The 21,237-nt window shown below is 48.4% G+C and overlaps 1 protein-coding gene across 2 annotated transcripts in view; it reads left to right on the plus strand.

The window, feature by feature from the left end:
• Positions 1-19,635, plus strand: part of INSR (insulin receptor) — a 160,742-nt gene extending 141,107 nt beyond the window's left edge. For both annotated transcript variants that reach the window (XM_037046955.1, XM_037046956.1), the window contains 6 exons: positions 1,928-2,172; positions 3,539-3,649; positions 3,737-3,896; positions 5,577-5,706; positions 12,679-12,813; positions 14,775-19,635. In XM_037046955.1, coding sequence (XP_036902850.1) covers positions 1,928-2,172; positions 3,539-3,649; positions 3,737-3,896; positions 5,577-5,706; positions 12,679-12,813; positions 14,775-15,117 — 1,124 coding nt within the window. In that variant the 3' untranslated portion in view covers positions 15,118-19,635. The remainder of the gene's footprint in view (positions 1-1,927; positions 2,173-3,538; positions 3,650-3,736; positions 3,897-5,576; positions 5,707-12,678; positions 12,814-14,774) is intronic.
• Positions 19,636-21,237: the final 1,602 nt, after the last annotated feature.

A 21,237-nucleotide genomic window follows, 5' to 3' on the forward strand; every position in this document is an offset into this window, starting at 1 on the left:
ACCTGCTGTCGGTGGCTGCTGAGAGTGATTGTGATGCTGGGGCAGGAGCATCCATCTGACATCCATATTTCCCTTGGTCACACCAAAGAACTGGCTGCCTTCCCAGGGGAAGGCGTCTGTTGCACTAGTTTCTAAACTGCTTCATGCAGCAGCAATCAAAAAGTGACTTTCGAGGCGTGGGTACCATTGCCCAGCAGGATGCTGGCCGGGGATACAGGGGTGGGTGGTGTTTTTAAGGGTACCCCTGATTTGTTTTATTGGATCTGATAAGACATGCAGGCATGGAAGTGACTGTCATGAAGGAAGATGTTTTCGCTCATAGTCCCCGAGAAATAGGAGGCACGGACCCCAACCAGGGCCGTCAGGAGGCAGAGGGGGCAGAAACCTGGGCCAGTGTGATTTCCGTGGGGAGGAAAGGGTGAGGCAGGGTGAGTGGGATCAGGACTGGCTCTTGTGTATCATTTCGGCTGCTCTGGGGCACAGGGGCTGCCCTGTTGTCGGGCACCTGCCCTGGGCTGATTAGTGGTGATGGTGGGTGGATGGTGGTGCTGAGGGTGAGAGCTCCAGACAGCAGATGGTGTGGGCTCTGGACTGGCTGGTTTGCACGGAGCTCCTGTGAGTCCTGGCCTCTCTAGGAGTGGACCACCCCTCAGCTGGGGGCGGGGGTGGGAGCAGCACAGCCCTTCCAGGCCATACTGGGCCCCCGGACGTCAGAGCATCCAGTCAGAGAAACTAGAAAAAGTGGTTACTGCAGGTGGGAATGTGCGGAGGGCACAGGCGTGGGAGCCTCCTCCCCCCGTTTGGGAATGGCACTGAAGTTGCACATCCGAGAGCGGGAGCTGAGCCTCGGGGCTGCTCAGCGCTGCCTCTGCAGCTAGCCATTCCGCTTCCTTCTGGGAATACACCGAAGGCCGAGGGCACAGGAGCACCCAGTCTGGGCTGGGATTTCTGCTTTGAGGGTCCTGGAGTTCGGGAAGGCCTGAGCCAAGGCGTACACACAGGGAAAGATCCAAGCCCAGGGCCCTGGCAGGCAGGGCACCTCTACTGAGCATCTGTGAGTTCTCTGGGGAGCAGGGCTTTGTGGATTCAGTGTCCTTGTGTGAGTATTTGGTGCCTGTATGAGTGGCTCTGGCTGCTGTAGCATGTAGCACACATGGTGGGTGGCTTAGAAAGCAGAGTTTTATTTTCTCACGGTTCTAGACAGTGAGGTTTTGTGGCTGGAGTGATAGCAAGGCCGTTTCCTCCCTCTACACATGGTCATCCCGCTATGTGTCATTGTCCTAGTTTTCTCTTCTTATAAGGATAGGGTCAGGACTTCCGCAGAGGACTTTGGGGAGGGACCAGTTCGGCGCATCACAGTGGCCGCACAGGGAAGGCAGGAAGCGTCTGGACTCTTCTTACGAGGCCTCCATGCGCATGTCAGTGTTTATTTGCTGTGTAAAAAACTGCCCCAAACAGTGGCGTAAAACCACCACTCGTTAACTCCAGGCTGGGTGGGTCTGCCCCCAGAGCTGTGCTTGGCTGGGCAGTTCTCCGGGCCTCACTGACGTAGCTGCCCCTGCCTGGGGGGTCAGTGGATGCAAGGTGGTCCTGGACAGTGTTTCACAGGCCAGGTGGTCCCCCAGCCCCTCGGTACCAGTCTTAGTTGGGAAGTGGCCCCCTTGGACTGTGCATCTCTGAGTCACACAGACAGGATGGGGATGCAGGCTCAGCGGGCACTTCCTGGAGGACCCTGGACGGGTGTGGCCCCTTTCTGAGCCTTTGCCATCCCCTCCGTGATAGCAGGGACCCACACTTGTCCTGTTCTTGGTAGTGTGCCCAGCACAGGTTCTGGACCACAGGAGTCAACAAGCATTTGGGGGGCGGGGCTTGGGTCAGGGGTGGTTGAGGGACCCCCCAGGATGCTGTGTAGGTAAATGAGGAGTAGTGTTCCCATGTTCTGTGTATGTGCCGGACGAGTGGGAGGTGCCTCGGGAGAAGATCACCCTCCTGCGGGAGCTGGGGCAGGGCTCCTTCGGCATGGTGTACGAGGGCAACGCCAAGGACATCATCAAGGGCGAGGCAGAGACCCGAGTGGCGGTGAAGACAGTCAACGAGTCAGCCAGCCTGCGGGAGCGGATCGAGTTTCTCAACGAGGCCTCCGTCATGAAAGGCTTCACCTGCCATCACGTGGTGAGTCCCGAGTTTGCCCTGGGTGCAAAGTCTGCTTTTGTTAACCAGAGCTGAGGTTTGGGCTACAATAAAGAACGAGATGCACTTATTTGAGTAAAAAGTTGAAACCTGAGAGACCCTGATTCAGATAGCAACTACACTGTCTGCACAGAGAACAAAGAAAGGCAGGGTTTGCGGAGATAAACACCCCTGAGTGTCATTTTTCCTGCAGATGAAGGGTGCTGGCTGGGTCGCCTGGGCTTGGTTAGTTACAGTAAGCAGAGGAGGGTGTGAAAAGGACAAGCAGATAGATGGTCAAGTCCCTGTGTTGTTCCAGCGTGTTATGGCTCAATTTGAGCTGAGTTTAGCAGCTTGTTTAGCAACTTAGTAGCAGCTCTGAGAGCCAGGGCTCAGTCCTGCAGAGGCCCTCGTTCCCTAAGAGCGTCCTTTTAAGTCACTCCTTTAGCGATACTTGTTGCTGTTCCTTTTTCCCATTATCGCTTCCCTATCAGTTCCCTGGTCTTGCTCTGCTCCATGAGAAAGGTGGGTGTGGGCCCCCTGCCCATCCCCTACCCTTCTAAGCATCCTAAAAGTGGGAGGAAGGCCTCCCTTCTCCAGTCCTCCTCACCTGGAGCCAAACTTTTTTGCCCCAGTGCTTTCTGGATGGAGTCTTCCATCTCGTCCTCCTCTCAGCCCCTTTTTAACTCTTAAACACACAGCAGTGCCCCTCAGCCCGCAGCCTCTCAGTCAGCACACACTCTCCCTAGCCCCCTGCTTCCCTCGCCTGGTTTCTCCTTGAGCCTTGTGTCCCTTCATCTTCGCCCTGTGCGAATGAGCAGGGCACTTGCTCTGTGCTGAGTCCTGTTCTCATCTGCGGTGCAGCAGCTTTCTGGAGCTTTCAACACAGTGGGTGGAGACAGACTCTAAACCCAACAGGTTCCTGACTAGGAGATGCTGCTGTGGCGAATGAGAAAGGAGAGCAGGGGTGGGGGGTTGGGAATTCAGGAGTGGGGAAAGCGTGTTTGAACAAAGACTGAAAGGATACAGAGGCAGCGTGTGGGCATGTACGGGATAGAGTCAGGCCGAGGGAACAGCTACTGCGTAGGCCCGAAGGTGGAGGTGTGTGCTCAGAGACGTCAAGGAATACCCCATGATTTGCCTTAGAATGTTTCAACATGCAGGCAGCCCCGTGTGTGCCCCCAACCCCCAGACTCTGAGTCCTGAATGCTCCCTCCTTGCTCTTTCTCCCCTGGGTGGCGGCCCTGGCATGTGAGCCGGACAGGCCAGGGTTCTGTGTGTGACCAGACAAGGAGACCTGGGCGAGTCAAAAATCTTCCCACATACCCTCACCCAAGACTCCCCACTCCCTCCACATCCTTGCTTCCAGGTCCGCCTCCTGGGGGTGGTATCCAAGGGCCAGCCAACGCTGGTGGTGATGGAGTTGATGGCTCATGGAGACCTGAAGAGCTACCTCCGTTCCCTGCGGCCCGAGGCTGAGGTAAGCTGCCCCGGCTACCCGACAGGATGCTCCCTCCTGGCCACCTGTCCCAGTGTTGCTGGACACGACCTCTTGTTTTGACTTCAGAATAATCCCGGCCGCCCTCCCCCGACCCTGCACGAGATGATTCAGATGGCAGCTGAGATTGCAGATGGGATGGCCTACCTGAACGCAAAGAAGTTTGTGCACCGGGACCTGGCAGCTCGAAACTGCATGGTCGCCCACGATTTCACTGTCAAAATTGGAGGTTCGTCTGGCTTTCTGCTTCTGAACGTGTGGCTCGGGCCATGCTTCTTTTCAGAGGGCTCGTCTGTGGTGGGTGGTGAGGGCTTTTCCCGTGGTAGAAACGGCAGGGTTTCCAATGGGGGCTTGATCCCCACACCACAATGTTGTTTTCCAGTTTTGAAAATCTTTTTTCCTTTAAGCTTTTAAAATTTTTATTTTTCAGTTGCATTTTACTTTCACTATCAGTTCATATTAGTTGAGACAATCATATACTTTACGAACTCCCACACTGCGGTGGAATTGCATTCGTTCACTAACTTACTCATTCACTTCTTTACCTCACACCCATGCGTCCGTGTGTGCAGCACTGAGCAGGCACCTGCGTGTGACAATGCAGACGTCACCACAGTTCTGCCCCCGTGAGCTTGCAGCTTTGTCTCTGCCATCCAGCACAGAAGCCACTGGCCATGTGTGGCCATCTACATATAAATTAACTCACATTAAGGAAAATTAAAAATTCAGTTCGTTGGTCATGTGGGCTCCATTTCAGGTGCCCAGTGGCTGCCATGTGGGACAGTGTGGGTGTCGGCCACATTCATCACCACAGAAAGTTCTGGACAGAGGTGTTCTAGGTGAGCAGTGGAACAGCTCACAAAATGGAGAAGACGGGAGAGGAGCTCTGGGAGAAATGGACTTCCGTGACCAGAGGAAGGGCCCCCGTCTGACAGGAGGCACCATCCCCCCGACACTCGGAGGGTCAGAAGCTGACCTGAGTGACAGGGTCCGGGGGTGGTGGGAGGTCATGCAGTGGCCATGCGGCTGGAGGGGTGGCTGACGTATGAACAAGACAAGCGTAGAGGGGACAGAGCAGCATGAGATGTGAGGCTGGGGAGACAGGCAGGAGCCAGGGCCAGAAGGGGTTCAGAAGTCATGGGGAGGCATCTAGACGTTATCCTGAGCAGCCAGTGAAGAACAGTGATGTGGTCCCATGTGTGATCCGGAAGGACGTTTCCCTACTTAGCAGTTGCTGGGAAGCAGGAGATTACATTGTTCTACTCATAATCCCCCAAGATCTTGCCCGACATCAGCAGAGGCGGCAGGAAGCAGCAGAGTGATGCTGTCCTGTTTATGTAGCTTCTGTTGCGGAGCGGGCTGTCAGGGTCAGGATGGAGGGAGGGTCCTGCAGGTGAGAGAGGGCGGTGGGCCTGGTTGGTTCCAGGGCCACAGAGAGGAATAGATAGTTGGTTAGAGGGGGGCGTGGAGGGAGGGTGGGTCGAACTCACCACTGTTACACGTGTTCGGAAAGAGAGTGGTCAAAGGAGGGGCCGACTCTGGGATTTTGGTGGGGCAGCTGGCAGTTAGGTGGGGCCATATCCAGTGAGGAGCAGTAGGGTCAATATTTGGGATGCTTGTGAGTCCTGGGTGGGAAGGGAGCGTTTCTGAACCTGGGATTCCCAAGCTGTGGCTTCCTCTCCACTTGGTGGTTCCTTTTCCTTCCTTAAAGTGGTGGCCCATCCTCTCCCTCCACATCCCATGAGCACCCTCAGAATCCATTCTCCCAGGATTTGGCAGCCACCCAGGCGAGCATACACCTGGGCCAGGTGAGCCCATCTGAGGGCTCTGCCAGTGGTGAGGCAGTGAGGATGGCAGACATCCGAGCCACAGGCTGAAGGGTAAGAGCTTGTGAACGCTTTGTTGTCAGACTTTGGAATGACTAGAGACATCTACGAGACGGACTATTACCGGAAAGGCGGCAAAGGCCTGCTCCCTGTGCGCTGGATGTCACCCGAGTCCCTGAAGGACGGAGTCTTCACCACCTCCTCTGACATGTGGTGAGTGGCGCGCGGGCTGGGGTGGAACACTGGGCTTGAATTTCAGGTTGCTCCGCTAGTCTGAGGAAGAGGGCCAGGTAAAACCTGCCTTCCTCACGGCCCTCAGAAAATGAAGGAAGCCTCCGGTCCGAGGACTCGGGAGCAGTGAGCCATTGTTACATTCCATTCAAGCTGATCTTAAACACATTGCTGGATGCAGCATAAAAATGTTTTTTTTCCATTTTTATTTATTTGTTTTTCAATTATAGTTGACATTTAATATTATGTTAGTTTCAGGTGTACAGCATAGTGGTTCGATATTTGTAATTATTTACGAAGTGATCCTGCCAGATGAGTCCAGCACCCAGCTGGCACCGTACATAGTTATCACAGTATTACTGCCTTTATTCCCTGTGCTGCACTTTTCCTCCCTGTGACTGTAGTGTAAGCACCGCTGTGCACTTCTCAGGCCCTTCACTGTTTCCACGCAGCTCCCCGGCCCCCTCCCATCTGGCAACCCTCAGTTTGTTCTCCGTATCCACGAGTCCATTTCTATTTTGATTGTTAGCTTACTTTGGTTTTTAGATTCCACATGTAAGTGAAATCACAATGTATTTGTCTTTGTCTGACCCATTCACTTAGCATAGTACCTGCTGGGTCCATCTGTGTTGTTGGAAATGGTAAGATTTTATTCTATTTTGATGGCCGAGCAATAGTCCATTATAAATATATGTATCGTACCACATCTTTATCAAATTTTTATTATTGGGCATTTAGGTTGTTTCCATATTTTGACTTATAAATTTAATGGGTTGATGAATAGAGGGATGCATATAGCTTTTCAAATTAGTGTTTTGAATTTCTTCAGATAAATGTTCAGAGGTGGGTCATAAGATAGTTCTATTTCTAATTTTTGAGAAACCTCCACACTGTTTTCCACAGTGGCTACACCAACCTGTAGTCCCACCAACAGTCCATGACGGTTGCCTTCGTCCACATCCTCGCCAACACTTATTATTTGTTGATTTTTTAATGGTAGCCGTTCTGACAGGTGTGAGGTGATATTTCACTGTGGTTTTAATTTGCATTTCTCTGATGATTAATGATGTTGAGCATCTTTATATACATTAACTGGCCATCTGTATGTCTTTTTGGAGGAATTTCTATTCAGGTCCTTTGCCCATTTTATAATTGGGTTGCTTGTTTTGGGAGATTTTTGTTTTGGTGTTGAGTTGTATGATTTCCTTACACATTTTGGATATTAACCCCTTAGCAGATGTATCACTGGTGAATGTCTTCTCCCACTTGGCAGGTTGTCTTTTTTGCTTTATTGATGAACAAAACTTTCTAGTTTGATGTAGTTCCATTTGTTTATTTTTTCTTTTGTTTTCCTTGCCTGAGGATTTACATCAGAAAAAATATTGCTAAGAGAAATATCATACATTTTACTGTCTTATGTTTTCATTTAGGAGTTTTATGGCTTCACATCCTATTTCTTGTAACTAGTTAAGAAGATGGTCTGGTTTCATTTTTTGCATATATCTGTCCAATTTTCCAAACACCATTTATTGAATAGACTGTTTCTTGCCTCCTTTGTCAAATATTAATAGGCCATATCAGTATGGGTTTATTTCTGGGGTCTGTGTTCTGTTCCATTGATGTATGTGTCTGATTTTATACCAGTGCCATACTGTTTTGATAAGTGTTGCCTTGTAGTATAGTTTGATATCAGGTTGCACGATGTCTCCAATTTTACTTTTATTTCTCAAAATTGCTGTGAGTCTTTGTAAATTTTACAATTATTTTCCCTGACTGCTGTGGCTCAGTGGACTGAGCACTGGCCCACAAACCAAAGGGTTGCTGGTTTGATTCCCAGTCAGGACACATGCCTGGATTGTGGCCTGAGTCCCCAGTGGGGGACATGTGAGAGGCAATCACACATTGATGTTTCTCTCCCTCTCTTTTTCCCTCCCTTCCCCTCTCTCTAAAAATAAATAAATAAAGCCTTTTAAAAGTATTTAAAATTTTTACAATTATTTGTTATAGTTCTGTGAAACTGTAACATTGGTATTTTCATAGGCATTGCATTAAATCTCTACATTGCTTTTGGTAATTCTTCCAATCCATGAGCATAGTATATGCTTCCAATTATTTATATCTTCTTCAGTTCATTTCTTTAACATCTTATAATTTCCCAAGGATTATACAAGTCTTTTACCTCCTTGGTTAAATTTATTCTTAGGTATTTTTTAAAGATTTTATTTATTTATCTTTAGAGGGAAAGGGAAGGAGAGAGAGAGAGAAATACCAGTGTATCGTTGCCTCTCATGGGTTCCCTGCTGGGAACTGGCCTGCAACCCAGGCATGTGCCCTGACTGGGAATCGAACCATGATCCTTTGCTTCACAGGCCCGCGCTCAGTCCACTGAGCTACACCAGCCAGGCCTATTCCTAGGTATTTTTTGATGCAATTGTAAATGGGATTGTTATCTTAATTGCCCTTTCTGATAGTTCATTATTAGTTTACAAAAATGCAACTGATTTCTGAATATTAATTTTTGTATCCTGCTATTTTACTATTCATTGATCAGTTCTAAATTTTTTTGGTAGAATCTCTAGGGTTCTTTATATGTAGTACATGTCATCTGCAAGTAATGACAGTTTTACTTCCTCCTTTTCAACTTGGATGCCTTTTATTTCTTCTTCTTATCTGATTGTTGTGGCTTGTTCTCCCAGGACTATGTTGAACTTGAGGAAAATGCTTTTAGCTTTTCCCTTTTGAGTATGATATTAGCCTCTATTACGTTAAAGTGTTTCCTCTATTCTCACCTTGCTGAGAATTTTAGCATAAATGGGTGCTGGATTTTGTCAAATGCTTTTTCTATATCTAGACATGATCATATGATCATATGATTTTTATCCTTTTTATTTGTGTGATATATCATGTTAATTGATTTGCAGATATTGAAACAAACTTGATCTCAGGAATAAATCCCACTTGATCATGGTGTGCAATCTTTTCAATGTATTACTAAATTTGGTTAGCTAATATTTTATTGAGGATTTTAGCATCTGTATTCACCAGGGATATAAGCTTGTAATTTTTCTTTTTTGGAATCAGAGTAACAATGCTAGCCTCACGAAATGAACTTGGAAGCCTTCCTCCTGCTTGAATTTTTTGGAATATTTTGAGTAAAATAGGTGTTAATTCTTCTTTGACTGTTTGCTAAAATTCACCTGTGTAGTCATCCAGTCCAGGACTTCTGTTTGTTAGGAATTTCTTTATTCCTAATTCGATTTTGTTAGTGGTGATTGTCCTGTTCAGATTTTCTGTTTCTTGATTCATTCTTGGAAGATTGATGTTGCTAGAAATTTATCCACTTTTTCCAGATTGTCCAATTTGTGGGTATATAATTGTTGGCAGTATTATTATCCTTTGTATGTCTGTGATGTCAGTCTAATTTCTGTGATGTTTAATTTCTGATTTTATGTATTTAGGTCCTCTGTCTTTTTCTTGATGAGTCTGGTTAAAGGTGCATCAATCTTGTTTATCTTTAAAAAAAACAGCTCTTGGTTTCATTAATTTTTTGTATTGTTTATTTATACTCCAGCTGATTGATTTCTGCAAGGATCTTTTTTATTTCCTTTCTTCTACTTACTTGGGGCTTTTTTGTTGTTGTTTTTATGGTTCCGGTTTCTTTAGGTGTAAGATTAGATTGTTTATTTGAGATTTTTCTCGTTTCTTGAGGTGGCCTGTGCTGCTATGAATTTTCCTCCTAGAACTGTCTTTACTGTGTCCTGTAGATTTTGAGTTGTTGTGTTTTCATTTCTGTTTTTCTCAAGGTATCTTGAGAATAAATGAGATTATTTCCCCATAATCTCATTGTCAACCCATTCATTGTTTAGTAGCATGTTATTTAGCCTCCGTGTGTTGTGTGTTTTATACATTTTTTGTTTGTGGTTGATTTGTGTTTGAAGAAGATGGTTGATATGATTTCAGTCTTTTTAAATTTATTGCGACTTGTTTTGTGACCTATCATTTGGTCTCTCCTGGAAAATGTTTCAGGTACAATTGAAAAGAATGTATATTCTGCTGCTTTTGGGTGAAATGCTCTAGAAATATCAATTAAAGCCACCTGGTCTAATGTATCATTTAAGACTGTTGTTTCCTTGCTGATTTTCTGTCTGGACGACCTGTCCGTTTGTGTTAATGGTGTGTTAAAGCCCCTTACTGTGACTGTATTTCTATTGATCTGTCCCTTCGTGTCTATCAGTGTTTGTTTTATGTATTTAGGTGCTCCGGTGTCGGGTGCAAAGGTGGTTGCAAGGGTTATATCCTCTTGTCGTATTGATCCCTTTGTCATTATGAAATGTTTTTTCTCTCTTATTTTGTTTTAAAGTCTGTTTTGTCTAAGTATTGCTACCCCAGCTCTTTCTTCATTTTCATTTGCATGAAATATTTTTTCCGTCTTGTTACTTTCAGTCTGTGTATGTGTTTCAATCTGAAGTGAGTCTCTTGTACTCAGTATATACATGGGTCTTGTCCTGTTACCCATTCAGCTACCCTATGTCTTCTGATTGGGGCATTAAATCCATTTACATTTAAAGTGATTATTGTTAGTTATGTAGTGATTTCCATTTTATTATTTATATTTATGATTTTTAAATAATAATCTTCTTGAAAAAGTCCCTTTAACTTTCTTGTTACACTGGTTTAGTGGTGATGAACTCCATTTTTCTTGTCTGGGAAGCTTTTTATCTCTATTTCAATTTTAAATGATAGCCTTGCTGTGTAAAGTGATCTTGGTTGCCGTTCCCTGCTTTTCATCGCTCTATTTCATCTCCATCCTTTCTGGCCCGGAGAGTTTGTTTCTGTTTAGAAATCAGCTGACAACATTATGGGAACTCCCCTGTAGGTAACTAACTGCCTTTTTCCCCTCTTGCTTTTAAGATTTTCTTTTTTGTCTTTCACCTTTGCCATTTCAATTATGTTGTGCCTTGGTGTGGCCCTCTTTGGCTTTGTCTTGTTTGGGTCTCTGTGTGTCCTGAACTTGTATGTTATTTCCTTCACCAGGTTAGGGAGGTTTTCTGTTATACTTTCAAATACGTTGTTAATCCCTAGGTCTCTCTCTTCTTCTTCTGAATGTTGTCACACTTGATGTTGTCTCAGAGGACCCTTAAACTATCCTTATTTTTTAAAAATTCCTTTGTCTTTTTGCTGTTTTGTGCTACCTTGTCTTCCAAACTGCTAATTCAGTTCTGTGCTTTATCCGTTTTTTTGTTGACTCCTTCTAGCATATTCTTCATTTCAGTTGGTGTATTCTTCATGTCCAACTGGTTCTTTTTTATGGTTTCCATGTCTTTTTTTGTGCTTACTATCTCTTTGTTTCAGTTTTCACTGAATTTATCTGTTCTTCCCCTAAGTTCCTTGAGCATTCTTTTAACCTGTATTTTGACCTCTGTATTTGGTAGGTTGCTTGACTTCATTTTATGTCATTCTTTTTCTGGAGTTTTCTTACATTTTTCATTTGGGGCATGTTTCTTTGTCCCCTTATTTTGGCTGCCTCTCTGTGTTTGCTTCTAAGTATCAGGTAGAGCTACTGTGTCTCCCAGTACTGGCAGGGTGGCCTTATGTAGTTTGTCACCTGTGGGGACCAGTGGTACAGTCTCACCGATCCCCTGAGCCTCATGCTCCCAGAGTGTCCCTTGTGCGGGTTGTGTGTGCCTTTCTGTTCTTGTTGAGCCTCAGTTGCTGTGGGCACCGCCGTGGAAGGGATTAACCCTCAGGCTGCCTGGCTGTAAGGACCAGCCACTACCACGGGGAATGCGCTTTTGTGTGGGGGCCGACCTCCCTGAGTCGAGTTTGCCCAAGTGGACTCTGATGCCAGTGGAGACCACCCTTTGGGTGTGTCACTCGTTTACCTAATCAGGTGGTTCTCTGTCATGGTGTGAAGGTGGCCATTGGGTGTGTTGTTTCTGAGGCCTCTGGGGAGGTACAGGTCCACACTAGCCACTGCCTGTAACGGGCCTGAGGCTACCTTGTGGGAGCTGCAAAGTGTTCTGTGGTTGGTAGCTGCCTATTCCGGAGATGGAGGTACATGGGGGAGGCCACACTGTGAACTGAGGCCTCCTGCCACCAGTGTCGGGCCTTGGGACACTTAGTGAAAGGCACAGGGTACCCCAAGGCCCGTTGCTGCCTGGGGACTGCTCATACAACTCCGCGGCTGAAAGACTCAGGCAGTAGGTGAGTTGGGTCAGGTTTAGTATCACAGTTGTCAGGGTCGGGTGAGTGGAGTTCATGGGGCCAATTCGGATTCACACTTGGCTGTGTGGTAGGAGGTCAGCCTAGGGACAGTGGCACCTGTTCCTCCAGCCTTTGCTCTGAAGCCACACAATTTGTTTCTCTCTGTATATCTCTAGTGACAACCCCTCCCCCATCCCTACCCTCTGCCCCCTGTGTGTGAGCCCCTTAAGAGGATGTCTGAGTTTCCTTTCCTCTCACCCAGATGAACAGAATCCCTACTGATTTGTACAGCAGGTATTTTGTGGGCTCTTCTTCCCAGCACTGGTGCTCCGGGCTGGGGAGTCCCGTGGGCCTAGCCCCCCTTGCTCCTCAGGGGAGTTTCTGCAGCTGAAATATCCCTCCTGATTCTCAACCTCCACACAGGCATGTGGGGCCACCCTGTTCTGTGTCTCTGCCCCTCCCAATAGCCTCAACATGGCTGCTTCTCTGTATCCCTTGTTAATGAGACTTCGTGTCAGCTAGTCTTCAGGTGCTTCTCCAGGCTGAGTGTTTTATGACTCGGCTGTAATTTTCACGTGGTCCTGGGAGGGCACAGGCAGAGTGTGTACCTGCTCTGCCATCTTGAGAGGACGTGGATCTGAATCATTCAATTAACTGGCCCGCCAGGTCCTAGTAAACCAAGAAAGTTGTATGTGCATGTGTTTAAATATTTTTTTATTCTTTGTTGTTCTTCTCAACTGTCATTGGCAGGTCCTTTGGCGTGGTCCTCTGGGAAATCACCAGCTTGGCAGAGCAGCCCTACCAAGGCCTCTCCAATGAACAGGTGTTGAAATTTGTCATGGACGGAGGGCATCTGGATCAGCCTGACAATTGTCCAGATAGACTGTGAGTGTCGAAAGGGGTGTTTCTTTATTTACTTAATTATTTTTAATTTTATTTTTTATTGACTTTACTGGAGAGACATTGGTAAATAAAATTATATAGGTTTCAGGTCTACAGTTCTACAGCGCATCATCTGTATATTTTATTTTGTGTTCGCCACCCAAACTCAGGTCTCCTTCCATCACTATTTAGCTCCCCTATGGGTGCTCATTTAAAAGGCATTGCCTATTGCACATGTATTTGTGTTTGTGTATCATGTCTACATGTGTGCTGTGTTTGCACCTTTTATGTTTCCATGACCTCTGAGATTGTATGCCATAATTTTGGAAGGGAACTGGGGAGTTGGGTGGGAGACTGAGGTATAATTCTCTATTCTTTATATTCTTTATACACTTAAAATTTTGTCATGAGTCTAACATAATGCTATATCCAATTATATCTCAATAATACTGGGGAAAATAAGTCAGTAAGCATAAACATTAAAAAACTTTTGTTTTAAATATTTGTTATGAGATCAAATGAGCAACACGTACTCGTTTACACATACCATTGAACAGTTGCAAAATCATTCAGCCGCACTAATAGTCCAATGAGTATGCAGTAAAGGAAAGGAAAGTACTGTCTTCCTCAATTAACAAAGAAAGGGAGGGAGGGAGGGAGGAAAGCAGCTGATTTCACACTCAGTGCTAGCAAGGGTATGGCCAGGTGACCATTCTTCTCTGCCTCCCAGGGCAAAGTTATTTTTAAAGTCTCAAAAAATTGAAATGATTTAAACAAATGATCCAACAATATGAGAGTTGCCAAGTAAATTGATAACATTAATATGATGCAGCAATTGAAATTTCAAATGATGCTTATAGAATGTTTTATAACTCAGTGTCTAAACCAGTTAAATATTAAGTGAAAAAGTGTGTATATATTACATTTCCAAATGTGTCCAGATAAAAGACAAGAGGTTGTATCTGAAGGGGAGTATTGTGGGAGCTGCATTTTTCCTGGATTTTGGGGTGTCTTCTAACTTTCTACAATGAGCATTTATTCCATATGAAATCCTTTATCGGTGTTGGTTAAGAAAAAAGTTTGACCTGAAAATTCATGGGGAGAGGCCATTTCTGTGCTTCATCCTCAAAAGAATAAGACACTAACTTCAAAAATATGGTTTGAAGAGACTGTGTATCAAGAAAAGTATGGTGCAGAGTTATTTAGAGTCTCTGAGCAAAGCGCCTCAAACTGTTGCCTCGTGGAGGCCCTCCCCTTGCCGGTCGGCAGCCGGCTGTGGCTCCAGGGTCGACCAGGGACCGCGGCAGCGCGAGGGCAGGGCTCCGCAGGCCTTTTTGCCAAGGGCCATGTTGTTAGAATTTCCACTCTGGGCCGCGGCGCTGGCTGTCACTGGAAGGTGGCCCCCACCTGCCAATAAGGGTCACATACAGAAACGCTCAGGGTTGTCAGGTTTGTCGGGTTTGGTTAAGGGGCTGAAGTCTGCCAACCCTGCCCTGGAAGAAGTTGCGGTGGGGAAAGGGAGGGGTGAGAATGGAAACCCCAAGCCCTCAGCGCCTCTCCTCTGCCATTGGCCAAGCAAAGTTGTGATGTCCTCCAGCCATCCTCAGAAGAGTGACAGCTGGGCCTGTGTGATGGCCTGGCAGAGCTGGCCCTCCAGGTTCAGACCACACAGCCTCGGCCATCAGCAGTGGGGGCGTATAAAAATGAGGAGCTGTTGTCTTCAACGTGTGTCGGTACCGAGAGAGGCCGTTCTTGACCTATCTCTGGGTTAAGGCCGCCCCTTCAGATCTCTTCTCAGAACTGACCTTCACCCCCAATAGAATTGCTGCTTGTGTTTGACCGTTACCTGTACATGTAGCCACTATCTGAAATGAACGTGCCGTCTGGGCTGTGGCCACCGGGCTGGGGTGGGACTGCTTGGTGGGAGGCCTGGACTCACCCTCGACGTGTCCTCTGTCCCACAGCTCCGAACTGATGCGCATGTGTTGGCAGTTCAACCCCAAGATGAGGCCGACCTTCCTAGAGGTCGTCGACCTGCTTAAGGACGACCTGCACCCCAGCTTTCCAGAAGTTTCCTTCTTTCACAGCGAGGAGAACAAGGCACCCGAGAGCGAGGAATTGGAGATGGAATGTGAGGACATGGAGAGTGTGCCCCTGGACCGGCCCTCACACTCCCCGAGGGAGGAGGTGGTGGGGTCCCCGCTGGGCCTCAAGCGGGGTTACGAGGATCGCGTCCCCTACACCCACATGAATGGGGCCAAGAGAAACGGGCGGGCCCTGACTCTGCCACGGTCCAGTCCTTCCTAACAGCACCCGCTGGCAGGAGGGGGCTCCCCACTTCACTCTCCTCTGGTTGGAAGGTCTTCAGAAAACTCAGGATTTTCCCCGGACTCGGCCGGTGCCCAGTGGAGCGGAGAGGTCATTGTTCTCCGCGTGTGTTCATCGCACAACCTATAACCACCGCTGTCCGATTGCTGGTCTGACTGCGGCTGGAGAGTCTGGCTGAATGTGGAGGGCGGGGTTACCACGGCTGCTGCCAGCAGCTGCCGGTCCGGCCAGGATGTTACTTCCTTCTTCAGTTGATTGAAAGAAAGCACCTGTTTTTGAAAAAGGACTTTTTGTGGGGATGGGGGCTGGTGTCTGAGCTACAATGTAAAACATAAAAGTTGTTCATGGAACAAAAGTTTGAAAGAAAGAAAAAACACGCTGTTCCAGTAGATTTTCAAGCTTTGTGGAGTGAACTTTAGGGAGGTTTTTCTCATCCAGGCTGAAGAATTTTTTTTCTTTCACAAAAGTAGTTCCTCAAATTGACCAATAGCTGCTGCATTTGTACCTTCCACAACCTTAGTCCCGGTGTGTGTGCATGTGTGTGCAGGGCAGGCAGGTGTGTGTGTGTGTGTGTGTACGCGCGAAGCACTCGTGCCGAGGTGCAGCTCTGGGGATCGGCTCGTGACGGGTCTCCTTTTCCCCGTGTGTGAGCGTCCTGCTTCCCCTCCTTCCTTCCCGCTCACCAGAGACCGTGCCCTCGACCGAGCCTCATGTGCCCGAGTCCAGCCTCAGAATCCTCTGTCCCTTAACTCTGGTGAAAACTAGTTTTCCAGAAGCTGAGGGAGTGGTTTGGAGTAATAATGGATCTTTTAAAGACCAAACAGAGCCAGGACATAAGAAAAAGGAAAAAAAACTGAGATGATAAACAGTTTTGAGGATATATTTGTAACACATTTTATTTTTAAAAAATCTCCAATCAGCCCCATAAGTTATTGACTGTTTCCTGGGTTGGGGGCAGGGTTGGCGGGTCGGTCTGCTTGTGTGGGAATAGGGCGCAAGGCAGGAGGGGCCTCTTTGCTCAGTCTTCAAGGCTTCTGTCTTTCTGGGAATAAAGCCACAGCTGCTGCTAACCCTTTTGATGTGCTGAGGCCGTGCCAAGGGCGCGGACAGTTGGCTTTGACGGATGGATAGGTTTCTGCGTGGGTAAGCTGGCAGCCGCCTGGAGCTGAGCCCAACCTTCAGATATACTTGTGGCTCTTGGATCTCCTGCTTCCCTGTGTGTACCTCAAGCTCTTCCTCCACTAGGGGTACATCTCCTCCAGTTATTCTGCAGACACGACAGAATCAGGTCCCCATGTGTGATGACACAGATGGACTTAGAGGACACTGAGCAATATGAAGTGAGGGCCTATCGGTCCATCCCCTGCAACCTCAGGGCATCCAGCTGTCCTCAGAACTAGTCTCCCAGAAGCTGCTCTGTGCCGTGACCTCAGCTGGGCCAGGTGTGGGGCCTGAGCAGAACTCTCAGGTGCTTACAGTGTTGCAGCCCCAACGAAGTAGAGCCCAGGGGAGAAAGCGCCAAGGACTTCGCACTCCCCCGGACTCCTGAACCCGCGTGAATCCACAGTTTCTTTATTCGGTGAAAAGAACCATAGCTGCTCAAGTAAAGAACATGGTGAACTTGTTACTTCGGTTCGTGAGAATCATCACCCTGATCACCCCTGAGTGCATTTCCTCACAGGTGTCTGACGGCTTCCTCCTCTTGAGTCGTGGACTCAAGAACAGATAGAGATTCAGTGCAACCTCCGAACTTTTTCGATTCCTGGTTAACAACACAGGAAGACGCAAACCCCAATTGTCTATTGCTCTCCTGTTTATGAGATTTGAGAAACTAGGGCATGTGAAATATTTCTGGGGAGCCTCCTTGACTGGGTACAAGGAGCAGCAGCACAGAAATTATTTTTACCAAGTTCGTTCTGCACACAGGAGAGGGTCTGTACACAAATTTAAAAAATACCACATGGATCTAGACATTTAGTTCTTTTCGTAGTAACTTTGTAGTGGCTTTAGACTACGGTTGCAGCCGTTTTCACATTTTTCTAATTCAGCAAGTTTTTCTTACATCAGGGGAAAATAATTTATTTTAATATAAAATCACTGTAAAGATCATTTTTCTAAGAAATGGAGTGCACATAAATTTTTATCAAAGAAAAATAAACAGGTGAATGTGGGATGGTGACCCTTTTCCAGCGTAGCCTACCTCAGCACCGTCGGGATGAGGTTCCATACGGACGTTTTTGAGACTTCAGAGCTCTGCCGGGGTCTGATCAGATCAGGAAAACTCCGCGTCTGCCCAGTCTGGATGCCAGGGACCAGTCAGAACTTCGCGGGGGCGTTTGGGATGGAGCGTGGCCTGCTGTGAGTAGTAGACCCTTTTTCTGGCGGGTGATCGTCTTCTCTGATTTTAATCTTTGTGACTTTTTTATTTTGTTTTTTACTTCTCCCCATTGACACCATGCTCCCCACGTAGGGACCGAGTTTGGGGTCACTGTTGTGTCTGTAAGGTGGGGGGGCCCAGGCCTGGGCTGCTCCTCCTGGGTGGGGAGCGGCCACTCAGTCTCCCTCCGGGGCGGAGAAGGCTCTGCGGGAGCGCTGGTCTCCCCCGTCCCACTGCAGCCCCTCGCAGTGAGCGCCAGACGTGCCCTGGTCGCTCTGCGACCTGTCCCCACTGCTCTCGGACGGGGAGGCTGTGTGAGGATGGATCGAATCACTCTCATGGGCACCTCACCCACAAACACCCGGTGCAGAGTCTCCTGGGAGGCATGTCGAGAAATCCCAACTCCAAACCCACCAGCACACTGAACACATTTTTTAGCAGCAGAACCTGGACCCTCTGTGTTGTGGTTTGGTGATCTCAAGCCAATACTGTTTCACCTTGTGGGGCTTTTGAGAGCCCATGCGTGAGTCTGGACAGGGCCAGCAGGACTGCTGTCGTGCTCACCAAGCCCTGCGCACCTGTCGTACTTATCAGCACTGCCTTGTGAACTCACCTGTCTCTGCTTGCCCTGGAGAGGTGTGCCGAGGTGGGTCCCCCGTGCAAACAAGACTTCGCAGACTGTATTCAGTTGTCTCCGCTGTTGCAGTGCGAAAAGTGAGCAGCCGTCGGAGTGCAAACCTCCTTGCGCACCAGGCGATGGTGACTGTGATGGCAGGACTCCGGTCCTGGGAAGTCGCGGTTGTCCTGGGGATTGTAGCGATGGCTAAAAAGCAACCAAGCCAGCCTAGGTTGACAGTTTTTGTTGTTTTCAAAGATGTCTCTCTATTATGAAAACCCTTCTCGGTCATGTGGTGAAACCCATGCCGTTTCTTCTTCTGGGAAGCGAACACCGAACATACGCTTTCTCCCCAGACCAGTGACGGCAAACGCACGTCTGGGGACGCTCGTGTTCTGGGAGCCACCCTGGGTGCTCCCCTGCCGTTGAGCACAACTGAGCGAGAACGTGGGAACCGAGGCGAGGCTCTGCACATGCAGCCCTGGACCAGAGACTGCTCCGGCGGACAGGGCGCTCACTGCCTCCCACAGGCGTGGACAGGCTGCCGTGAACCGTGCTGGTTGGGTTGGCAGGTGTCCATCTGCAGTTGTCTGAATGCCGGTCGGTGGGCAGGGACATCACTGGGGCATGGTCCCTGCCAGCCGTCTGGGTAAGTGGATGTGCTGGAGTCCCCACGCCAATCATTTTTCTACTTTGATGGAAGTAGGTGTTGTTAAAACACTTGTGGATGACACTTGGCGAGTCCTCGACACCTCGGGCTATTTAGAAATTATGGTTTTTGTTGGGGGTGGGGAATGGGGAAATGCTGATTGTACATAAATGGTGCATGTAGAATGGTGTCCTTTTAGAAAACCTTCCCAAATGTTCTTCAGAATATTGGCTTACACCAGAGGTGAGGTTGGGAATGGAAAGAACCAGCTAGCACGTGTTCTTTTCAAACATGCAAAGTAAGTTTTAGGGGCTTCGACTGAAGGCAGATGTTTCCTTAGGGTCCCCCCAGAAACAGAAGGGACAACGACTTTTCCCCCTCACTGTCACCTGATACCCATCAAGGTCCAGAACCAACCTCCGGCCAGATTTGTATTGGGGCATGGGCCCTAAATGTGCTTGTTAGGAACCAGATCATGAATCTGAGACTCCTGGTTCCATGTGAGAAGGAAGGAGTAGCCCCCAAGCGAGCGTGTGTCCACACACACACTAAAGAATAGCCTAGTTTTCCCACCGTGTGTGTCGGGGTGGGGGCGGCCTCGGCCTGTGCGTCAGCAGCAAACGCCTGTGCACCCTCAGCCTCACAGGGTCAGATGTGCCTTGGCTTCTGTGGAGAACAACTTGGAAAGACAAAACACACCAGTAGCTCAGTTACAATTTTCAATGTTTTCCTACAAGAGCCAAGTAATGCCATGTACAGAACATGCCTTTGAGGGGGTGGTGAAATCATGCTGCATGTAAAACATGGGGTAATTACCTGTTTATATGAAAATTCTGAATAAATTATCTGAGAAGAGTCTCGTTTCCGTGTGGTGTCTAAACAAGGACCTGTGAGCTGTGTGGAGGTGTGGCTACAGGTGTGGCTGTGTTAAGGGAAATGTTCCGGGAAGTTGTGGGACAGACCCCTAGATTCTTCAAAGCAACGAAGCAGGAGGTCAAATATTGTCACCAGTGGGGCCAGTGATGCACTGATACCCACCTTGTACGGTTGGACTGGTAGTTTAAGAACAAACTATCCATTCCAGTTGGTGTATAACTGCTCCCTCAATGACTCTAGACCTGCCAAGCTCCAAGCACTAAGGGGTTCATTCCAAGAATAACAGGGACCTCTGGGATCTTGCTCCGTTTCATCATGCTAGAGACTTACATGCTAAATATTTTACACACCATCCGGGGAGCATGGACCTCTCCCCAGGGTGGGTGGCCAGCAGGGGGCTGCAGGCTGCAGGAGGGTTTTGAACAGCCTTCCTTGAGCTGCATATAGAGTGCTCTGGGTGAGGAGAGACTCCAGGCCTTCAGCAGCCTGTGTGACTTTGCTGGAGTCACACAATTTCTCATGTTGGTTGTTGCTGTGTAACAAACAGTCCCAAAACTTATCAGCTTAGAACAACACACGTTTATTCCTCCGTTCTGTGTGCTGATGAGGCAGTTCTTCACAGTTTCCCTGCTGTGTCTGAGGCCTCTTGTGAGGCCAGGGGCAGGGGGTAGGGACAACTTATCTCCCAGGAGGCCAGCAGAGACTTGTTGAGATGGCGGGGGGTGCAGCGTACCCTTGGACAAGAGAGCAAGCTCCAGGTGTGCAAGCACTTTCCAAAGTTCCACGTGTGTGGTGTTTGCTATGGTCCCAGTGCCCAAAGGAAGTGACGTGGATGAGCTGAGTCAGCATGGTGTGGGAGAGGGGAGGGACCAAGGAGGGCTGGACACCAGAAGGTGTGCACCAGCTGGGAATCAAATCCTACAACAGTCACCTGAACTTCCCACTTCCTCCATCCATGAATGAGGATGATAAACCTACTTCACATGAACGCAGTGTAGCTCAACTAAGGTAAGGCTTATTCTTCATGATCCTCCCAGGATGTCCTCCCCACACCCACAAAACCCTCCGAGTTTCCTGTTCTCCAAGAAATTGATGCCACTGCCGATTGGGAGTGGCCGTGGCTTGAATTAGGCATCCCGGGGTTGATGAAATTCAATAGGAATCTCTTGGAAAATAAAAATGCTTTTCTCCCTGGAAAAGACCCTCAAGGGATGCTTGAGTCTCAGGATGAGCACGTGAATCAGTGGTCTGTCGGTCCAGAGGGGCCACTCAGGCTGCTCCAACTCCTAGCCAAGTGACCTCAGTGCAGCTTTAGCAGGGTCCCTGGAGCCCTGGTCTGGAGTGGTGGTGTCCGACCACAGGGTCCTGAAGCTTTGAATGTTAGAGGGGCTGCTTGTCAGATAGTCCCACCTGTTAGTTAGCAAGAGGGCATCTTCCTAAGCCACACCTTGGCCCACTCAGTGAGCACCTGCGGGGCAGGGGCTGGGCCTCGGTGTTTAATGAATTCCCCTACCCCCCAGTGGACTTGGCTGGTTCAGTTTCCTGTTTTGCCAGCCACCTGGGAAGTTGTCTCTGTCTTAG

Source organism: Sturnira hondurensis, unplaced genomic scaffold (genome assembly GCF_014824575.4).
Source record: "Sturnira hondurensis isolate 20B ecotype Veracruz unplaced genomic scaffold, ASM1482457v3 Scaffold0005329, whole genome shotgun sequence".
NCBI classification, from domain to species: Eukaryota; Metazoa; Chordata; class Mammalia; order Chiroptera; family Phyllostomidae; genus Sturnira; species Sturnira hondurensis.